Consider the following 15,175-nt stretch of genomic DNA (forward strand, 5'->3'; position numbering starts at 1 on the left):
TGAAAAACACACACTGTGAAGAACCCGGGGATCCATTCCACGGGTCAGCCCTACCCACCCCTCTTCCTTCAAAATTTGCTTCACTGTTGTTGAAACCCCACTGTACATAACAAGAGCAACCTTATTCTTGACCTCTCCCTGAACCTGAGTCATCAACCTTGTCTTCACCACATCCAGAGGCGTCGTCAAAGAAGCTGAGATTGCCCCAGCCAATGCGCCGCAACAAACACTTTGAAACGGTTCCATGTGACCTTTATTCGTTCTACTCAAGACAGCAGCTTTCAAGTACTCAAAAGAAGAATAACTCAAAATTCCAGCAGGTAAGTTCCTGAGCAAAATTGCAGAGTAACCAGCATAAAGACCGCGGAGGAAAAAGTAGAGCCGACGATGACGGCAGATACGCCGCTGTAGAAACCCTGAATCCCTGTTGTTTGGAAGGTTTTGGCTATGGCGTCAACGGGTTCCTCCGTATATCTCGGCCGCTCCTTTCGTCTGGAGCTTCGTTTTGATGGTGTCAAGAGGGTGGAGACAGACGTAACTGAAAGCACCAGCCAGCGGTTGCTCCAATGAGAGCCCTTTGGAAGACCGACAGGTTTCTCATTAGTGTCTGCACTTTTGAGCTTGCTTTCGTTTCTGGTTGTAGTTGTAGGCATTTCTGAGACGCGGGCTTTGAGTCTTGTGGATGAACAAAAGAAGATGTGAGATGGGTCTATGCGGACAACGAAGTTGAACTGAAACAGAGACTGTTGATTTGGCTCCTGTTGGTAGCGTTGTTGATGGATTTCTTCTTGAAGGAATGGTTAGGGCTTTTGGTCTGGAGATTGGGAGAGGATAAGAGGTTGTTAAAGTGATTGAAAAGGCTGTCGAAATCAGCGAGACTGCGATGAAAATTGGAATTTGGGAATGGAAAACCAAGAGATACACAGAGTCTGTTCTCCATTGTCCTCTACACTTTCTATAGTTCAGCTGGAGCCCGGAAGCATCGATCTTTCTCTTTAGAGTTTAGACGTTTATGGGTTGTCGACTCAACCTACTAGCTACCAAAAGCATGTCTTCTGAATTCTGACTGGTTTGATCTCTCTTTTGCGTTCGTTAAAATGTATTACCGTAAATACAACTAACTTAAGAATGAAAAATGGTTCCAGCAACTTAAAAGGTTTAATTTAGTAGTATTAGTGTAAAACCTTTTCATGTTCTAACTTCCAACTTTAAATTTGGGTCACCAAAGCTCTGAAATTAACCCTCCCGTGAATGATCTATCTGCTAGTGGATCAGTTTATTGATTATTTAAATCAATCCAGGAGGGAGGGACAAGTCTCAATGAATCCTTCATCGGTGAACTGTCCATCTGAAGACTAGTTTACATAGAGTGTTATTCCAGGAATCAAGCTCTTCCAGAGAGCTTTGAATCAATAGGGCAAACTCCGACAGAAAGCACTTTTCCATCTATCGGATCAAAGGCAGCGGGATTAAAATTCATCGACAATGGGACCATCCTTGTACGCCCTATAACTGAGCCATCAAATGAATCTAAACAAGAGCATATATAGATAAATCATTTATATAGATCTAGATCTATATATACAAGATCTTAATTAAATACAAAATATAATACTAATTAACTCAAGTGCTTCAAGTCAAGGCCTTCCCAGTAGGACTGTAAATGGATAACCAAAAATTCGAATTCGATCTGCATCTGTATCTGTTTAGGGGCATCCGTATTCGATTAGAGATATCCGAAAAAAAATCCAAATTATCCGATAAAAATCTGAATCTGAATACTTAATTTTTAAAAATTAAGTAAATAACGATCTTGAGGGTTTTTGAGATCCAACAGGTTCAAGAATATGAGGAGAAGAGAATCATGATCTAAAACTATGGATTGAGAGTGAATTATATGCACTAGGGGGAGGAAGGTTCGGGTTACACAAGGCAGAGGTGTAAACAGATGGTCAAAAATCGAAATTCGATCCGCATCCGAATCCATCCGAATCCGTTTAGAGGTATCCGTATTCGACCAGAAAATATCCGAGTCCTATTACATCCGATCCGTATCCAAGCCGAATCCGATCCGTTTACAAGCCTACTTCCCAGCCAACCCCCTGAAAGAACTAGTGAAGCGAGTATCTCTTCTCCCCTTACCAATGTGGAATTGATAAAGAAATGTTTGATTGCAACGGTTGAGGGTTGAGTTTTGAATTCATGGCATGAACAGGGGCCAAGAAATCAATGTTTGATAAGATAAGGAATTTCATGTATGAAATCTATATTGTTAAGGGTGCCGGCTTGGGAGAAGTTCTAGAGAGTGTAGGTAAATAAGCTGCCTGTGAATTTTATTTTATTTTTTTGTTTTTGCGGGGTAGAAGAAGCCTATAAACGATCCATATTCGATCCATCTTGAAGTGAAAGAGCAATCTGTTTACAGGTGCATATACTGCTGTAGCAGCATAGAATAATGCTTTTCCCATCTTTTTAGTTCAAAGCATAACATATAAGTTGTTGATGCCAACCAGAATATTAAAAGATCATCTATTATTGCTCTTTCTGTTGATCTGTATTATTTATGGTTGCTTGTGCAGATTTGAAAAATTAAATTGAATTGAATAGATGGAATCGACCGCAATCAATCCCGATGCCTCCCATTCGATTCGGCCTCTCCAATTGTTTTATTATGATTTCGTTGTGAATATCCCCAAAATGTGTTAGTATTGGAGTGCTCCTTGGTGAAGTTTCTTCTTTCGCAAGCAAAGTCCTTGTAACAATCCACATTCTACTTGATAATAGTTTTACGTCTAATGGCAAATGGCAAATGACCTAACTCCTTAGTGGGATAAAGTTTTCCTTGACCCGTGAAGAAGGAATAACCCAAACTATGTTAGTATCCGAGTGCTCCTTCGTGAAGTTTCTTTCTTTTTTTTTGTTTTTTTAATGCTAGATAAGTCCTTGTCACAATCAATATTCTTGTTCAGAATACTTTCACTTTTAGCAAATGGCCTAACCTAACTCTTTAGGATTAAAGTTTTCCTCCCTCCCCTCCCCTCCCCTTCCCTTCCCTTCCCTTCCCTTAAAATAATTTCCAGTCTGCTCTTTGCATAGAAAATCTCTCTACACAAATAAAAGTTATCCTATGAGATCCTTAAAGGAAGGTAACTATATGCTAAGCCATGAGGGCGGGCCTTGGTGCAATGGTAAGGTTGCTCCACTACAACGTAATGGTTGTGGGTTCAAGTTGGGAAACACAAGCTAGGCCATGTGACTTGATGGAGTGAAGGCAGAGTTGACCACCAAATAAGTAATTTTGAGCTCGTTTCATTCATTGGGAAGAAAATTATAGTTCCAGAAGTTCCAGAATAAGTTCCTTATGGATCTTGAGAAATGACTCTTATCCAATAAGTATTTTGTGCTCCTACATCCTCCTTCAATCTTAAAACTGATCTCATTGATTTAACTCTGTAAAATCATATAAGAATATGGACTCTCTCAAAGATTAAATCTTTTCTTCCAGAGCTAAAATAAGGTCCTTCTCTTTCCTGGGTTGAAGCCTTCACCTTTTGGTTATGTGCCCTCATCTTTTGCATAGTTAATTTCTTGCTTAATGGCATCCTCGGCAAAAGAAGGGCCATTTGAACTTAGCTTAAATCCATGGGAAAAAGGGAATGCCAAGCTAGATGATCCAAATTGAATAGAACATAGGAAGCAGTGAACCACACATGTTTGCACAAGGATAACTGTAATTTTTGTATTCTTTTCATGTATCAAATAAATTATCTCAAGTTTTTACTCACAAATATTTGCAAAAGAGGGAAAATTTTGCAGAACCAACTTCTGAAAGCTGGAACCTGTAAGCTTGGTAACGTGAATAAAACAGCCAAGCAATAAAGCCTACTACATGATTCTACAATGGTTTTGCTGATAAATGTTTGCTCATCGCCTGACTGGCAATCCGTAGTTATGGAAAGTGCTTATAACTCCATCCCAACCTGCCGTCACAATCACTTGACCCCATGTGGCTGAGAGAGCTGAATAATTACTGACATTATGATGTTGGTGCTGTTGCTGTTGATGGTGGTGGTCATGGTCTACAACAGGTATATCCCACGAGGGAAGTTTCTCCTCAGGCCATGTTGCTGAGCCCCTTGATAAACCATCCATGGAGAACCAACTGCCAAGAGAAAAACGATCAGAATCTCTGACCCGTGAGGTAGACTCTGAGTGTTCTTGTGTTTGCAAGGAGCAATGCGGACTGCAGCAAGCTAACTCCACATGCTCCATTTCCCTACTAGACCATGGTATTGCTACAGATACTCCATGCGCAAAGAAATGCTCGCAGGAACGAACAGATTTTGGCTGCCTGGATGATGGAACAGAAGGGATATCATAGTTCCAGACATAAACACGAGAGTCCTCCCCTACTGAGATGATATGTCTGCCATTTGAAGTGAACGAGGCGGACATCTGGCTCCCAGACTTACGGAGTCCTGCTCAGAAACAATACAATAGATGAATAAGGATGACATTTTACATTAGCAAACTAAAGGCCAAATATTCAATCCAAATACATCACCCCAAGGATGAAGACATGCATTAAAAAGTCAACCTCCCACTCCCAGCTTTGGAGGAAAAGGTTGGGTACGAAAACCCAAATCAATATGAAGAGTTCCAATTGCAAAATCCACATTAGACCTTCTGTACTACTAAAATACCAAGATGAGTGGGATACAACAGGAATCAGGCTACTGAGACCTTGATAACCTCTATAATATCTGTAACATCTTCTAATGTAACTGGATTTGCAAATGCAAGGAAGTGAATACACGGCAACTAAGTGCTTGGATACAGGGTCTGAGACTGTAGGAGCCTCTGGTTACTAACACCCAGAAAATTAAAACCTTATATCCTAAACAATGATTATTTTCATTGAGAAATACATATAGGAGCTGGAAGGTTTCACCACTCAATTCTAATAAGAATAAGCATCTTCAAAAGGAACCTGTAATTCTGCCTAATTTATGGTGCAACTAAAGTAATCAGGTTCAGGTTAACGTGGGACATTTATATATTCATCTAGAGGCAATATTTAAGGTATATCCATTCACTATACGCCCTGAGGAATTTGGAAAGCAACACAATCGGATTGGGAAGCAACATTACCAAATCAAAACTTACAAGGGGAAAGTAAATAGTTTAGCATGCTGCTATACCTCTGTATTTATGAATGACTTCAACTCCATATAAAATGCGAACTTTTGAGTCTGCTGATGTTATCATAACCCTTTGGAAATCCTCCCTAGAAAACTGTTGAGGAGAAGAGCAACAATGAAAATCAGAACAGAACTGACATAGAGACTTATATGATCGACACAAATAAATGAAAATAAAATAAATAGCAGCAAAATCTTCAAAAGTACTAACCTGAATGCCAGTAATCCTGCTGTTCCCACTGTTACCAGAGCATTTTTTTCTTCCCTGAATACAAATTTGTGCATCCAGCTGGAGATGATTGTCTATCATACAACAAAAACAATTTAGTAAGCCTTCGAGGGTAATGAATGATAATTAAAAGTTTGATGCCACCAAGTAAAACAAAACCATAGGCCTCCAACACGGCACAAATATGTACCTGATGCATTATAGAAGCGGCAACTGCCTGTGATGGAACCAACAATACATCCCTGCTTGGATAAAATAGAAAAATTAAGTTAGCCTCAATAAGTGAATTTGCAAGATTAACATCCTAATAAAACCATTAAGGACACTTCATGGTGAGACCAAATAGAGGAAGAAGAAAACCACCTGTCCGTCAGGTTGATAACATATGGCAGTTATAATATCCCGAGCATCAGCCCAATCAACCACTCGTCCTTCTGAAACACCCCAAAGTCGAACTTTCCCATCTATGGATCCACTAATAAAGTATCCATCATCGACAGGATTGAATTGAATGCAGGTCACTGACACCATGCAAAGAGAGAATGAACACTATTAATTTTTAGAAGTAGAAGTATTTTCTCGAAATCAAAACAGGAAATAAAATAAGTATGAAATGCTTTTAACATATTGACTCTGCTCATATTTACCATAATTTTTATGGTGGAAAACATTGAGACATTCATCCGAACCAACTTTCCATAGACGAACAGTTTTGTCTTTGGATGATGACAATAAAAACTGCAATAGAACATATAATTTAGCACAAGGTAGACCAGGGGACATGTATATGGACAAAAACATAAAATGAAACAGAAAAACAGATAAGAAAACAAGACATAAATTAACAGAAGGCACTTTTTTATTTTTTGCCGAGTAGACTACTCACATTAGATTTGGACCAAGAAAGATCCAGGACATCACTGACATGGCCATGAAACTCTTGAACTGGTGACTCTTCAATCTTGAAGACCTTCTTGGGAATGACAACAGAAGCAGGACTCGAATTTTTTTTCCCCATGATGAGCTTTCCACCTTTCACTATATTAAGAAATTTGGAGGACCCTTCTTCAGCAGCTACATATTTGCAAGAAGCATCTGCTGATGTGACACGCCAAATGCGAACAACCCCGTCTTCGCCACCACTTGCCAAGTAGCGGCCATCCGGACTGAATTTCATCGTCCACATGAAGCCCCTGTGAGCTTGAATTTCTTGTCCCATATAGAGCCCAGTGAACTCCATGAACCTCTTCCTGTTACTTTTCACATGCAGTCTATTTGTCTTTGAGGTTCCCAGGCTTGATCCAGAATTATCAGATTTTCCCATCGCCTCTCCTTTTTTCTTCATTGTGAGGCTTTTCCACAAGCTCCTAATTTTGTTCTTGCTTGTATCCTGCTGGCGACCATTTTCATCTATTGGAGATGCAACTTCTTTTGGCAATGAGGGATCCAACTCATGAGCAGAGGTCGGAACAAGCGCTCTCCCTTGCTCCATTTCACGATCCACAGGCTCTGTTCCAGCATCTGTCTCCCTTCCATCACAAACCAAATCTTCCGGCCTACCATCATCGCATGAAGCCCACAACCTTGAGACAGCCCCACTGTATTCTGTGATCCTTTCCATCCCTGCAGTCTCTGGGGAACTACTACAAGAAGCACCCTCAGTAATCTCCTGAGAGCAACACCTTATAGAAGGAGCGAATTGATTGAAACCCATGCTGTCAAGAAATCTTTCCCGGCGTTCACGAACACTACCTGGCTGGTTCTTCCAAATTTCGTACTCCGATTGGCCAAAAGCCAACTCCGAACACACACTCACAGAATCGTCAGAAGATACAGAATCACAAGTTCGAATACAATCAACCGAATCAAAGAATACGTCTTCCGTCTCCTTATCACAACTCGGCATGTCTTCTTCTACTGAAAGTAAGACCGAAATTCCACATCAAAAACCGCTACTCCTTGCACCACCAGCTTCTATCGGCATAAAAAGCAACAACCTTTTAAATACCCCCAAACGTTACAGAACCCTAATTGACGGAGCGAGTCTCCCGCTTGATGACGCCGCCCAATCGTGTCCACCAAATTAAACTGAAACAGAAACAGCAGTTCAGAGACAATGGCTGTGTACGAAGTACCAACCCCAATTGACCCGCTAAATCTTCCATTTTCATATTCTAAAAGCTCCAATGGACAAACCCCACCTACCCAATGCAAAATGCGGAACCGAAAACCCGGGAATCACGACTATAATCAAATAACAAAAAGAACACGATAGACGTGAAAAGTTCATACCTCGATTTCGCTGCAAAGCAACGCCACCATTTATAATCATCGCCGACCTCTGGATACCTCCCTGCGATTACTTTAAAGGTCAATTTCACACGTTCATTGAAACGAAAACCCAAATGCTCAGCACCGGAAAAATAAAAAATAACTTAAACGAAGAAGGGGCATCCAGCTCTCGCTCGCAGAAGTAGCGAACGGGGCTGAGGGAAGGGTGCGTGGGCGGGAGAAATGGCAATGGAGAGAGAAAGGAAGGTGCGCACACAACCTTATAAATAGAATCATTAACGCAGACCTCGAGATCTGGTTACGAAGATTGTAGCGCACGAGCGACAAACACGAGCGGCGCGGCCTGGCCCGGGAAACAAGACACTATTTTCTGCAGCTCTCACTCTGCCAAATCCCACCCACCGGTCTCTGCAAAGCTCGCTTTCCTTCCATCCATAAAAAGGAAAACGAAAGCTTTTTTTAATTTTTTCCCTCATTTAAAAATTTCTAGAACAAACAAACAAACCCAATTAAGAACTTCTTTTTTTTTTTTTTGGTAAAAGAATTAAGAACTTCAATGTCAACTAATATAATAACACAAGTACACAATCACTCACTACTTACCAAAAATTAAAACGTACACAATCACTAGCCAGAGTTCCAGAACCAAAAACTCGTTTTTTCCCCTCTTACTTCTACGACGAATGTTTTATGGGCTATGGAGAAAATTAGAAATTGCCTGCAATTGCAATTTCCATTTTTCCGACTTTTTCTGTGATACGCTTTTTAAGAGATTAAACGAGCTCTTCTCCCAACTTTCCATACTGCATTAATGGTCCCATTTTCGAAATGCAGAAGAGAACGAAGCAGGACAGGCTGTGAAGAAAAGAAGGAGTGCGTAGGTTTAGCTGTCAGAGGCCTACCTAGTGAAAGCGATCGCTCGTTATAGCCTGAGATCCGGTTGAATTAGGTCATTGAAAACGGACAGATGTCTAGCAGACTTCTCGACCTAGCCTTGTCTCTCTTTTCTCAGATACACTCTGTTCCTATAGTCTCTGCCTCTCTGATGGTGGTATTAAGCCTATCTTCGTCTCCAGCTTAAAAATCTTGGGTTTCGCGTTCCTGTCGATTTCTGCAATTAAAGTTCAAACCCAACTCCTGGCTTTTCACTACTGGCGTCCCGGTCTCCCGGGATCCTGGTCCGGTTATTCCAAACGAGGAAAAGAGACAGAGAGCTCGAAGAAGCAAAATTTCATTTATTCAAGCTCCGGCGGGCGGCAGCTCAAGATTTACGCTTTGGACCAATCTCTGATATTTGACTCATTCGCAGCTCAGAACGACGAAAAACAAGAATAGGTCAATAAATTGGTGGAGGTAGGCGTTCAAATTCGAAATAATAATCGGTTCTTCAGGTCTAAGTCTCACCATAGAGAGTACGAGAAAAAGCCATCAGTCAAATCGTTGATCCTGATCCTCAGCTTCATCTTGCGACTTCTCCATGACTGCCTTCACCTCGACAAAACTCTCATGTCCTCAAGTCCTACCTCACAGGCGCCTCCGTTTGTCTGTTTGACCCTAACACCTTTTGGTTTTTAGGGTTTGTAGTACAGTGATTTGTATGGGGAGGAGGAAACAAGAGCCTCCGCCGCCGCCTGACTTTGCAGTTGCAGTGTTTCTGTTTCTTGGGCCGTGTGGTTTGGGTCGGAGACTCCAGAGCCGGTCGGTCGAAGCGTAAGCTCGTTTCAGTGATGGGGTGTGGGATGATTCAGTGTGAACGAACACAGGGTTTTATATCCATTATATTGGTTAGATTGGTATCACTATGGAAAATCATTTAAGTCAAAAGTCAAATATAATGGAAAGAAAGAGGTGAGTTGGATCGGATTCTGACAGTTGGCATTTTCTCGGTAGCCATGTGGAAGTGAAAGAGAGGAATAGGTATAGGGACGTGAGACAATAAAATTGGTCATAGTACGAGTATGGTATCCCATCCCAGCTAGTATGCTGCAGACAAATGCAGACGATGCTTGGTCGGGATGGTTGGTTTGTTAAAACCAGACCGGACACATAGACCGGAATCCATGCAGCCATGCCAGTGATGCCACGTGCACTTATTACTATTTTTATTATGAGTACTAATATGAAGTACAGTTGTATTCTTTTGCCTAAGTAGGGATTACAGATAATGTCTGAATCGTACAGACATGAAAGAAGTGAAAAAATATAAAATATAATAATAATTTAATAATTAAGAAAAAAAAATTAAGACATAATAATATTTTTGATATACCCCGCAACTCCTGGAAGATGGGGCTATCCACCAGACCAAATTGGTATTATGAGATTCTTTTTTATTTTTTTAAGTATCCCTTAGATTTGATATATCTTTGTTGTACAATATATATATATATAGGAAAAAGATTCTTACTATACTAACATATATTTTGCATAGGACTGAGTTTCCTTAGCTCGATGGAAGAGAATAGAAAAGGGTATCATGAGAAGATACTAAAATCTAAGAGGGGTTTGAAAACTTTTGGATGATGGTTTTTATTCATCGGGTTATAAAAGAAAACTTATTCTCTTTCTTTTCTGATACTCTTTTTTTTTATTTTTTTTTCTCCCCATGTTCTCATTGACTTGATGTGCAATCTCTTGCCTCCTTAAAATTATTTGATGTGAATTTTGTTGGACTTAAGACTACAAATTAGAAGTCTTAAGGAGTTGAATCTAGAGAGATTCGTTGAAGATAAACAAGGAAGAAAAAAGCTTTATGGTTGGGTTTTGCTTATTTTAAGTAAATTAGAAGACATTTTGCCAGTTTCAATGTGTTTGAGTTGAGCTTAGTTTACTATTTAATCATCCTTTAAATCTATATGATGTGGATGTTGAAAATTCATTCAATTTTCAATTTGATGGATCAAATTTCTTTTTTTTCTTTTTGAGGTTTACAAAAATATGGAAGTGGTTCGTGTGGAAGCCATGTTTGGTTTACAATCCAAATCATCCAGGTGGGCTAATAATAGCCTAATTCCATTTATTCACCCTACCTCCTTGTTTGGGGCCGGGAGACTCGGACTCATTAGTCTTAGCCCTCCCTCCCTACTTCTTATTTTTCTCTAAATGTTATTTGACTTGTGTAAGTAGTGGGCTCAAAGCTTAAGTACAGCTTTAAACTATATTTAAAATTCACACTAATAAACAATTAAAAATCCCACTTGTCATGCAATGGGGATTGAAAAACTCAAACTTCCTACTCTCCTTGTTGTTTCATAAGATCCAAAACACACATATAATTAAAAAGAAAAAACCCAAAAAAAAAAAATTTCCAAGATGGGGGACCAGTGTATCTTTAAGGAGGAAGAAGACAATAAGATAGATAATGCATGTGTGCTTGCCAGATATGTAAAAGGAAAACCAGTTCCAAAGAAATCTCTATATTTTCTAATCCAACTCATTCATGTTCATGCCTAAGACTAGAATAAGTTCAGCAATTAATGGGTATCTGCTTTCTAAATTGCTAAAGTCATGTCTCTTACATTAAGGGTCAATCAGAAAACTCAAAACCATAGTATGGGTTGCATTTGGTTTTTTGTCCAAGCATAGAAAAAAGTCTTAGGTTTAAGACTCGGATTGTGTTTGGTATGTATTCTCAGAATAAATTATCAGTCTAACAAGAACGTATTCTGAAACTCAGTTCTTCTTTATTTTTCTCGTTTCAGAATACGTTATAAATTAACCCAAAATGTATTCCGAAAATTAATGCATACCAAACACAACCCGAATGAGGTGAAATTGTTTCTTTCAATTTGGTTTTCCTTCCATAAACACTTGAGAAAGACAATCTAATTAATCTAATGAGATAGATATGAGTCATAATCATGCATGTATGACTAAAAAGAGGAAGACAGCAAATTAAGAACATAACAGAAGGATCAGGTAGCTAATTACTCACCTCAATAAGCACCAAGAAGCTGCTCTGGAGTTTTGAATTTTGAAGAAGCCAAGTTCTCAGTTGTTAAGTTATATGACTGACTATCCAGGATTAGAAGAAATGGACAATGGAGTTCTTCTTTTGATGGATACAAGAAAGACAAGCAGTAGAGCAAATGTGTGTTCACTTATATTTATATTTGTATATATATATATTAGAGTACGTGGTGGTCCAAAATTGGAGAAGCCCAGATGTTTATTATCGAAGTTCATGCAGCAGAGATGACTATATTTAAGGAGCCTGTAAGGGTGGTGGTCCTTGCCTCAACTTGTTGTGTATGTCTTCGATCTGTGTTTGTAGTTATAATTAAATTAGAAAACATAAATATATAAATATATATATATATATATATATATATATATAGTTGTGTGAGCTGAGAGAGCAGAATTTAATTAAGTTGAGGCATGGGCACCCAAACAAACATAAACAGAAACACGCTAGACATCAAAGCATCAAGTTGCTTCTTAGTTGAAGGGGGCTGGGAGGGGGGAGCATATCTCCGCTGGATCTTCTCTCGAATTCCTCCCAATGAAGGCCAAAAGGTGCGTCTCATTCTTAAATAATTATTAGTACACAGAGAATGATACTTGTAAAAACTAAGTATTATAGTAGCTGTCCCTTATTAAAGGATGTTTAGGTAACTTAAACGTTGAACACCCTCTTTCTCCAGGGGAGGTTTATATGTCCGGCCCCAGCCTTCCAAATTTAAGGCACCTGCGTCGGGCAGGGACTAGAGAGTGATGGGTGTCACTGTTAGCCCATCCATCACAAGCCATTTCCCAACGCATAGCCACCAATGTCAAAACCTGTGATGCAAATGCAATGCATGACATGAATGTCAATTCAACAATTCTAATCTAAGTAAGAGTAGTACAAATTACTCAACCTTGCTTGATGCCAATAACAAGTAAAGCTGGTTTTACCTTTGACCTTGAGAGAGTATATATATATATATATACATATATGTGAGTATCAAAAGACTCAAAACTCAAAAGCTTGACCATTCAAGTCAATGGGAACCCGGTAGACTCACTCGCCCAATCATAAATTTAGTTATTAGTATCGGTACCTGCCGTATCGGTCACAGCTGATACCAGTACCAATATGTATCGGTTGAATTGGCCGGTAAAGTTACTCTTCGATAAAAAAATATACACTTTAATTTTGGCCGTACTGGTATCAAGATCCAATGATACCAATATGTAGGGGTGTCAAGCGGACGGTTTGTTTCGATTTCAGTTGGGTTTAACTGATCTTCGGGTTGGACTTGGCCACACGAAGCCAGCCTGATAAGGGAAAGTTTGATTTTCTCTTATCGGGCTTTTACCTGTTTGATATTGAGTTTGGTACGGTTTTGTTTTGATAAAAAAATATGTGGGTTTTTATCGATTTTGTATTGGTATCTGTTTGGTTTTCAGTTTTCGATCCGGCTTTCAATCAATCGGGTGTAGTCTGGTTTTCAACCGATGTCATAGTACCCCAAACTGAAGCCGGCCTTATAAGGAATCGATCTTTTCTTTTTTTTTCGGTTTGGTTAAAGTTGGTTTGACTGATTTGGTTTAGGATTTGACACCCATATATACTGATATGAATCAACTGATTCAATACCGATACTTAGATTCGGGAATGAAAGTAAGAGGACAATAATAGCCTCTAAAACATGATTACTATATACTATCAATGGAGGGATTATTGGGGCAATTACTGTAGAAACAGAGATTCATAATAATGGATTAGTCACATGGGCGGTTAACATAAACACTTTAACAGGCATTTCTCTTCTAGAGCCACACAATATGGTTGATGGGCTGGATTTGTTTAGTGTACTAGTATACCTTGAGAGTTGAGACCTAAAAGGTCTCCCATTGAACTAGCTTTGGTCACTTGGTTTGGGTACACTCATTGTGTCTTTGACTGTCTTTCCTTACGTCTCCAACCATTCAAATATAAGAGTTTCTCAGATCCCCCACATGGAATTCAGATTTTAGTTTGTCTTCTTAAGAGACTTAAAACGATTTTCTCGGCCTTTTGACTTTGGAATGCACCATTTCCAAACCATTAATCAATGGTGTAAGCGCTTATCTCATTCTCTGTACGTGGTCCTCCTTTCTCTCAATATTCTGTTCCTCCTTGCTGTGAAAGCCATATCTTTGAACTAGGAACCAAATCCATTTTTGTTGAGATTCTCCTCTGCCATAAGATAACCCCAATTCTAATTAATCCTTATTAGAGGTTGCTCAAATTGAAAGATGCTCCTAGTTAAAACATGATTAGCCAATGTTAAAACTTGAAAAAATACCAAATATTGCTAGTTGCAAAGATGCCCGCCCATGTCTTGTAAGGTGGAAAAGATACTGTGGGCCTATAACTAAGCATCATCCATGGAAAGTCTCATGCCAACATAAGGTTGGTGCAGATGGGATCCCATGCTAAATCTTTGGTACTAAACCCTAGAGATTTTGCTACCTATACTTAGAGGGCATCTTCCTCACATCAACTTGAAATGTTTTTAAGTGGTTTCTTGTCAATAGGCACATGGTTTTTTAGTTTTATAGGCCTTGTGGGGGGAGGTGATAAAGATAAAGATAGCTTTTAATCCAGCCAAGTCTAGGATTTAATTAAGTACCTTATTATAGGCATTATCAATGGAGCAAGTAGGTCAAGGTGCAAATGTATTTTAATCTCTCCCAACCCATAAAATGAGGCATGCATTATCAACTAAACAAGAATAAATCAATTGGTGTTTATTTTAATCTTTTAAAAAACTATGTGAGCATTGGATGTCATTGCTTACGCATTATATCAGAAGGACCTGATAGGTAATCCGATCCCTTCCTAGGAGTGCTCCCTTTTCAATCTCATTTCATTATTGAGTGTTGGGTGGTTTTATCATTAAGCTACCCATAATAGATAGGGTTCCTTAGCTACCTCTTATAACCAATATAGCTTAAGCCCATAATTTCTTATGCCCTAGAGTAGTAAGGGTTGTGTTAGAGAGCATGGGTTTGGTATAAAGTTTTAAAAACTATTATTTTAAGAAGAAAATTGTACTCCACCATGGGAGAAGGAAAACCCTTGATCTGACCATCATTATTACTCTTCCCTAATAGTTTAAGGTCGAAAATATTCTTTCTCAATTTATGACCCTCATCTCACCCTCATTAAGGAATACCTCCTTCGCCGTGGGTGAAGAAAAATCGCCCTGGCCAAATTTTTTGATTTTTTGATCCAGTTGATATTGAAGACAAGTTAGTGGTGATTATGGTGGAAATTTATTGGCATTTAATTCTATTAGTTGAATATTAAGTGCAACATTAGAATGTTGTGAAGTGAGAGATTGAAATATTATTTCAGAACCAACAACAACTACTACCCAAATTGCTATATTTAGGAAACAGATCAGGACATGAGGGAGATTTCAAGGTGTATACATGTCTAATGAAGTCCTAAGAAGTAAGAACACTAAAAGAAAACAACAAA

General features: G+C 39.1%; 1 protein-coding gene and 1 pseudogene across 6 annotated transcripts; both read right to left on the reverse strand.

The window, feature by feature from the left end:
• Positions 1-305: 305 nt before the first annotated feature.
• LOC122639707 lies at positions 306-940 on the reverse strand (annotated as a pseudogene).
• A 2,776-nt stretch (positions 941-3,716) lies between these two features.
• On the reverse strand, positions 3,717-8,236 carry LOC122671419 (WD repeat-containing protein 44-like). Of its 6 annotated transcripts, none has more exons than XM_043868634.1 (9): positions 7,723-7,918; positions 7,430-7,518; positions 6,317-7,398; positions 6,078-6,168; positions 5,794-5,951; positions 5,621-5,672; positions 5,413-5,504; positions 5,202-5,295; positions 3,717-4,478 (listed from the first exon to the last, which is right to left on the reverse strand). In XM_043868634.1, the coding sequence occupies exons 3-9, from the start codon at positions 7,334-7,336 to the stop codon at positions 3,925-3,927; spliced, it is 2,061 nt and encodes a 686-aa protein (XP_043724569.1). In that variant the 5' UTR covers positions 7,337-7,398; positions 7,430-7,518; positions 7,723-7,918; the 3' UTR covers positions 3,717-3,924. The 6 variants fall into 6 exon arrangements, with proteins under 6 accessions (XP_043724569.1, XP_043724586.1, XP_043724577.1 ...); XM_043868651.1 differs by having other exon boundaries at positions 6,317-7,213; positions 7,259-7,518; XM_043868642.1 differs by lacking the exon at positions 7,723-7,918 and adding an exon at positions 7,982-8,236 and having other exon boundaries at positions 6,317-7,518.
• Positions 8,237-15,175: the final 6,939 nt, after the last annotated feature.

This window comes from Telopea speciosissima, chromosome 1 (assembly GCF_018873765.1).
Source record: "Telopea speciosissima isolate NSW1024214 ecotype Mountain lineage chromosome 1, Tspe_v1, whole genome shotgun sequence".
In the NCBI taxonomy this organism is placed as follows: Eukaryota; Viridiplantae; Streptophyta; class Magnoliopsida; order Proteales; family Proteaceae; genus Telopea; species Telopea speciosissima.

Coding starts and splice junctions, on each gene's coding strand:
- LOC122671419 (XM_043868642.1), bottom strand. CDS start 7,336: ATGCCGAGTTGTGATAAGGAGACGGAAGACGTATTCTTTGATTCGGTT. Junction 5,952..6,077: donor TTTCCACCATAAAAATTATG/GTAAATATGAGC, acceptor GCATGGTGTCAG/TGACCTGCATTCAATTCAAT. Junction 5,296..5,412: donor GCAGGATTACTGGCATTCAG/GTTAGTACTTTT, acceptor TCTCCTCAACAG/TTTTCTAGGGAGGATTTCCA.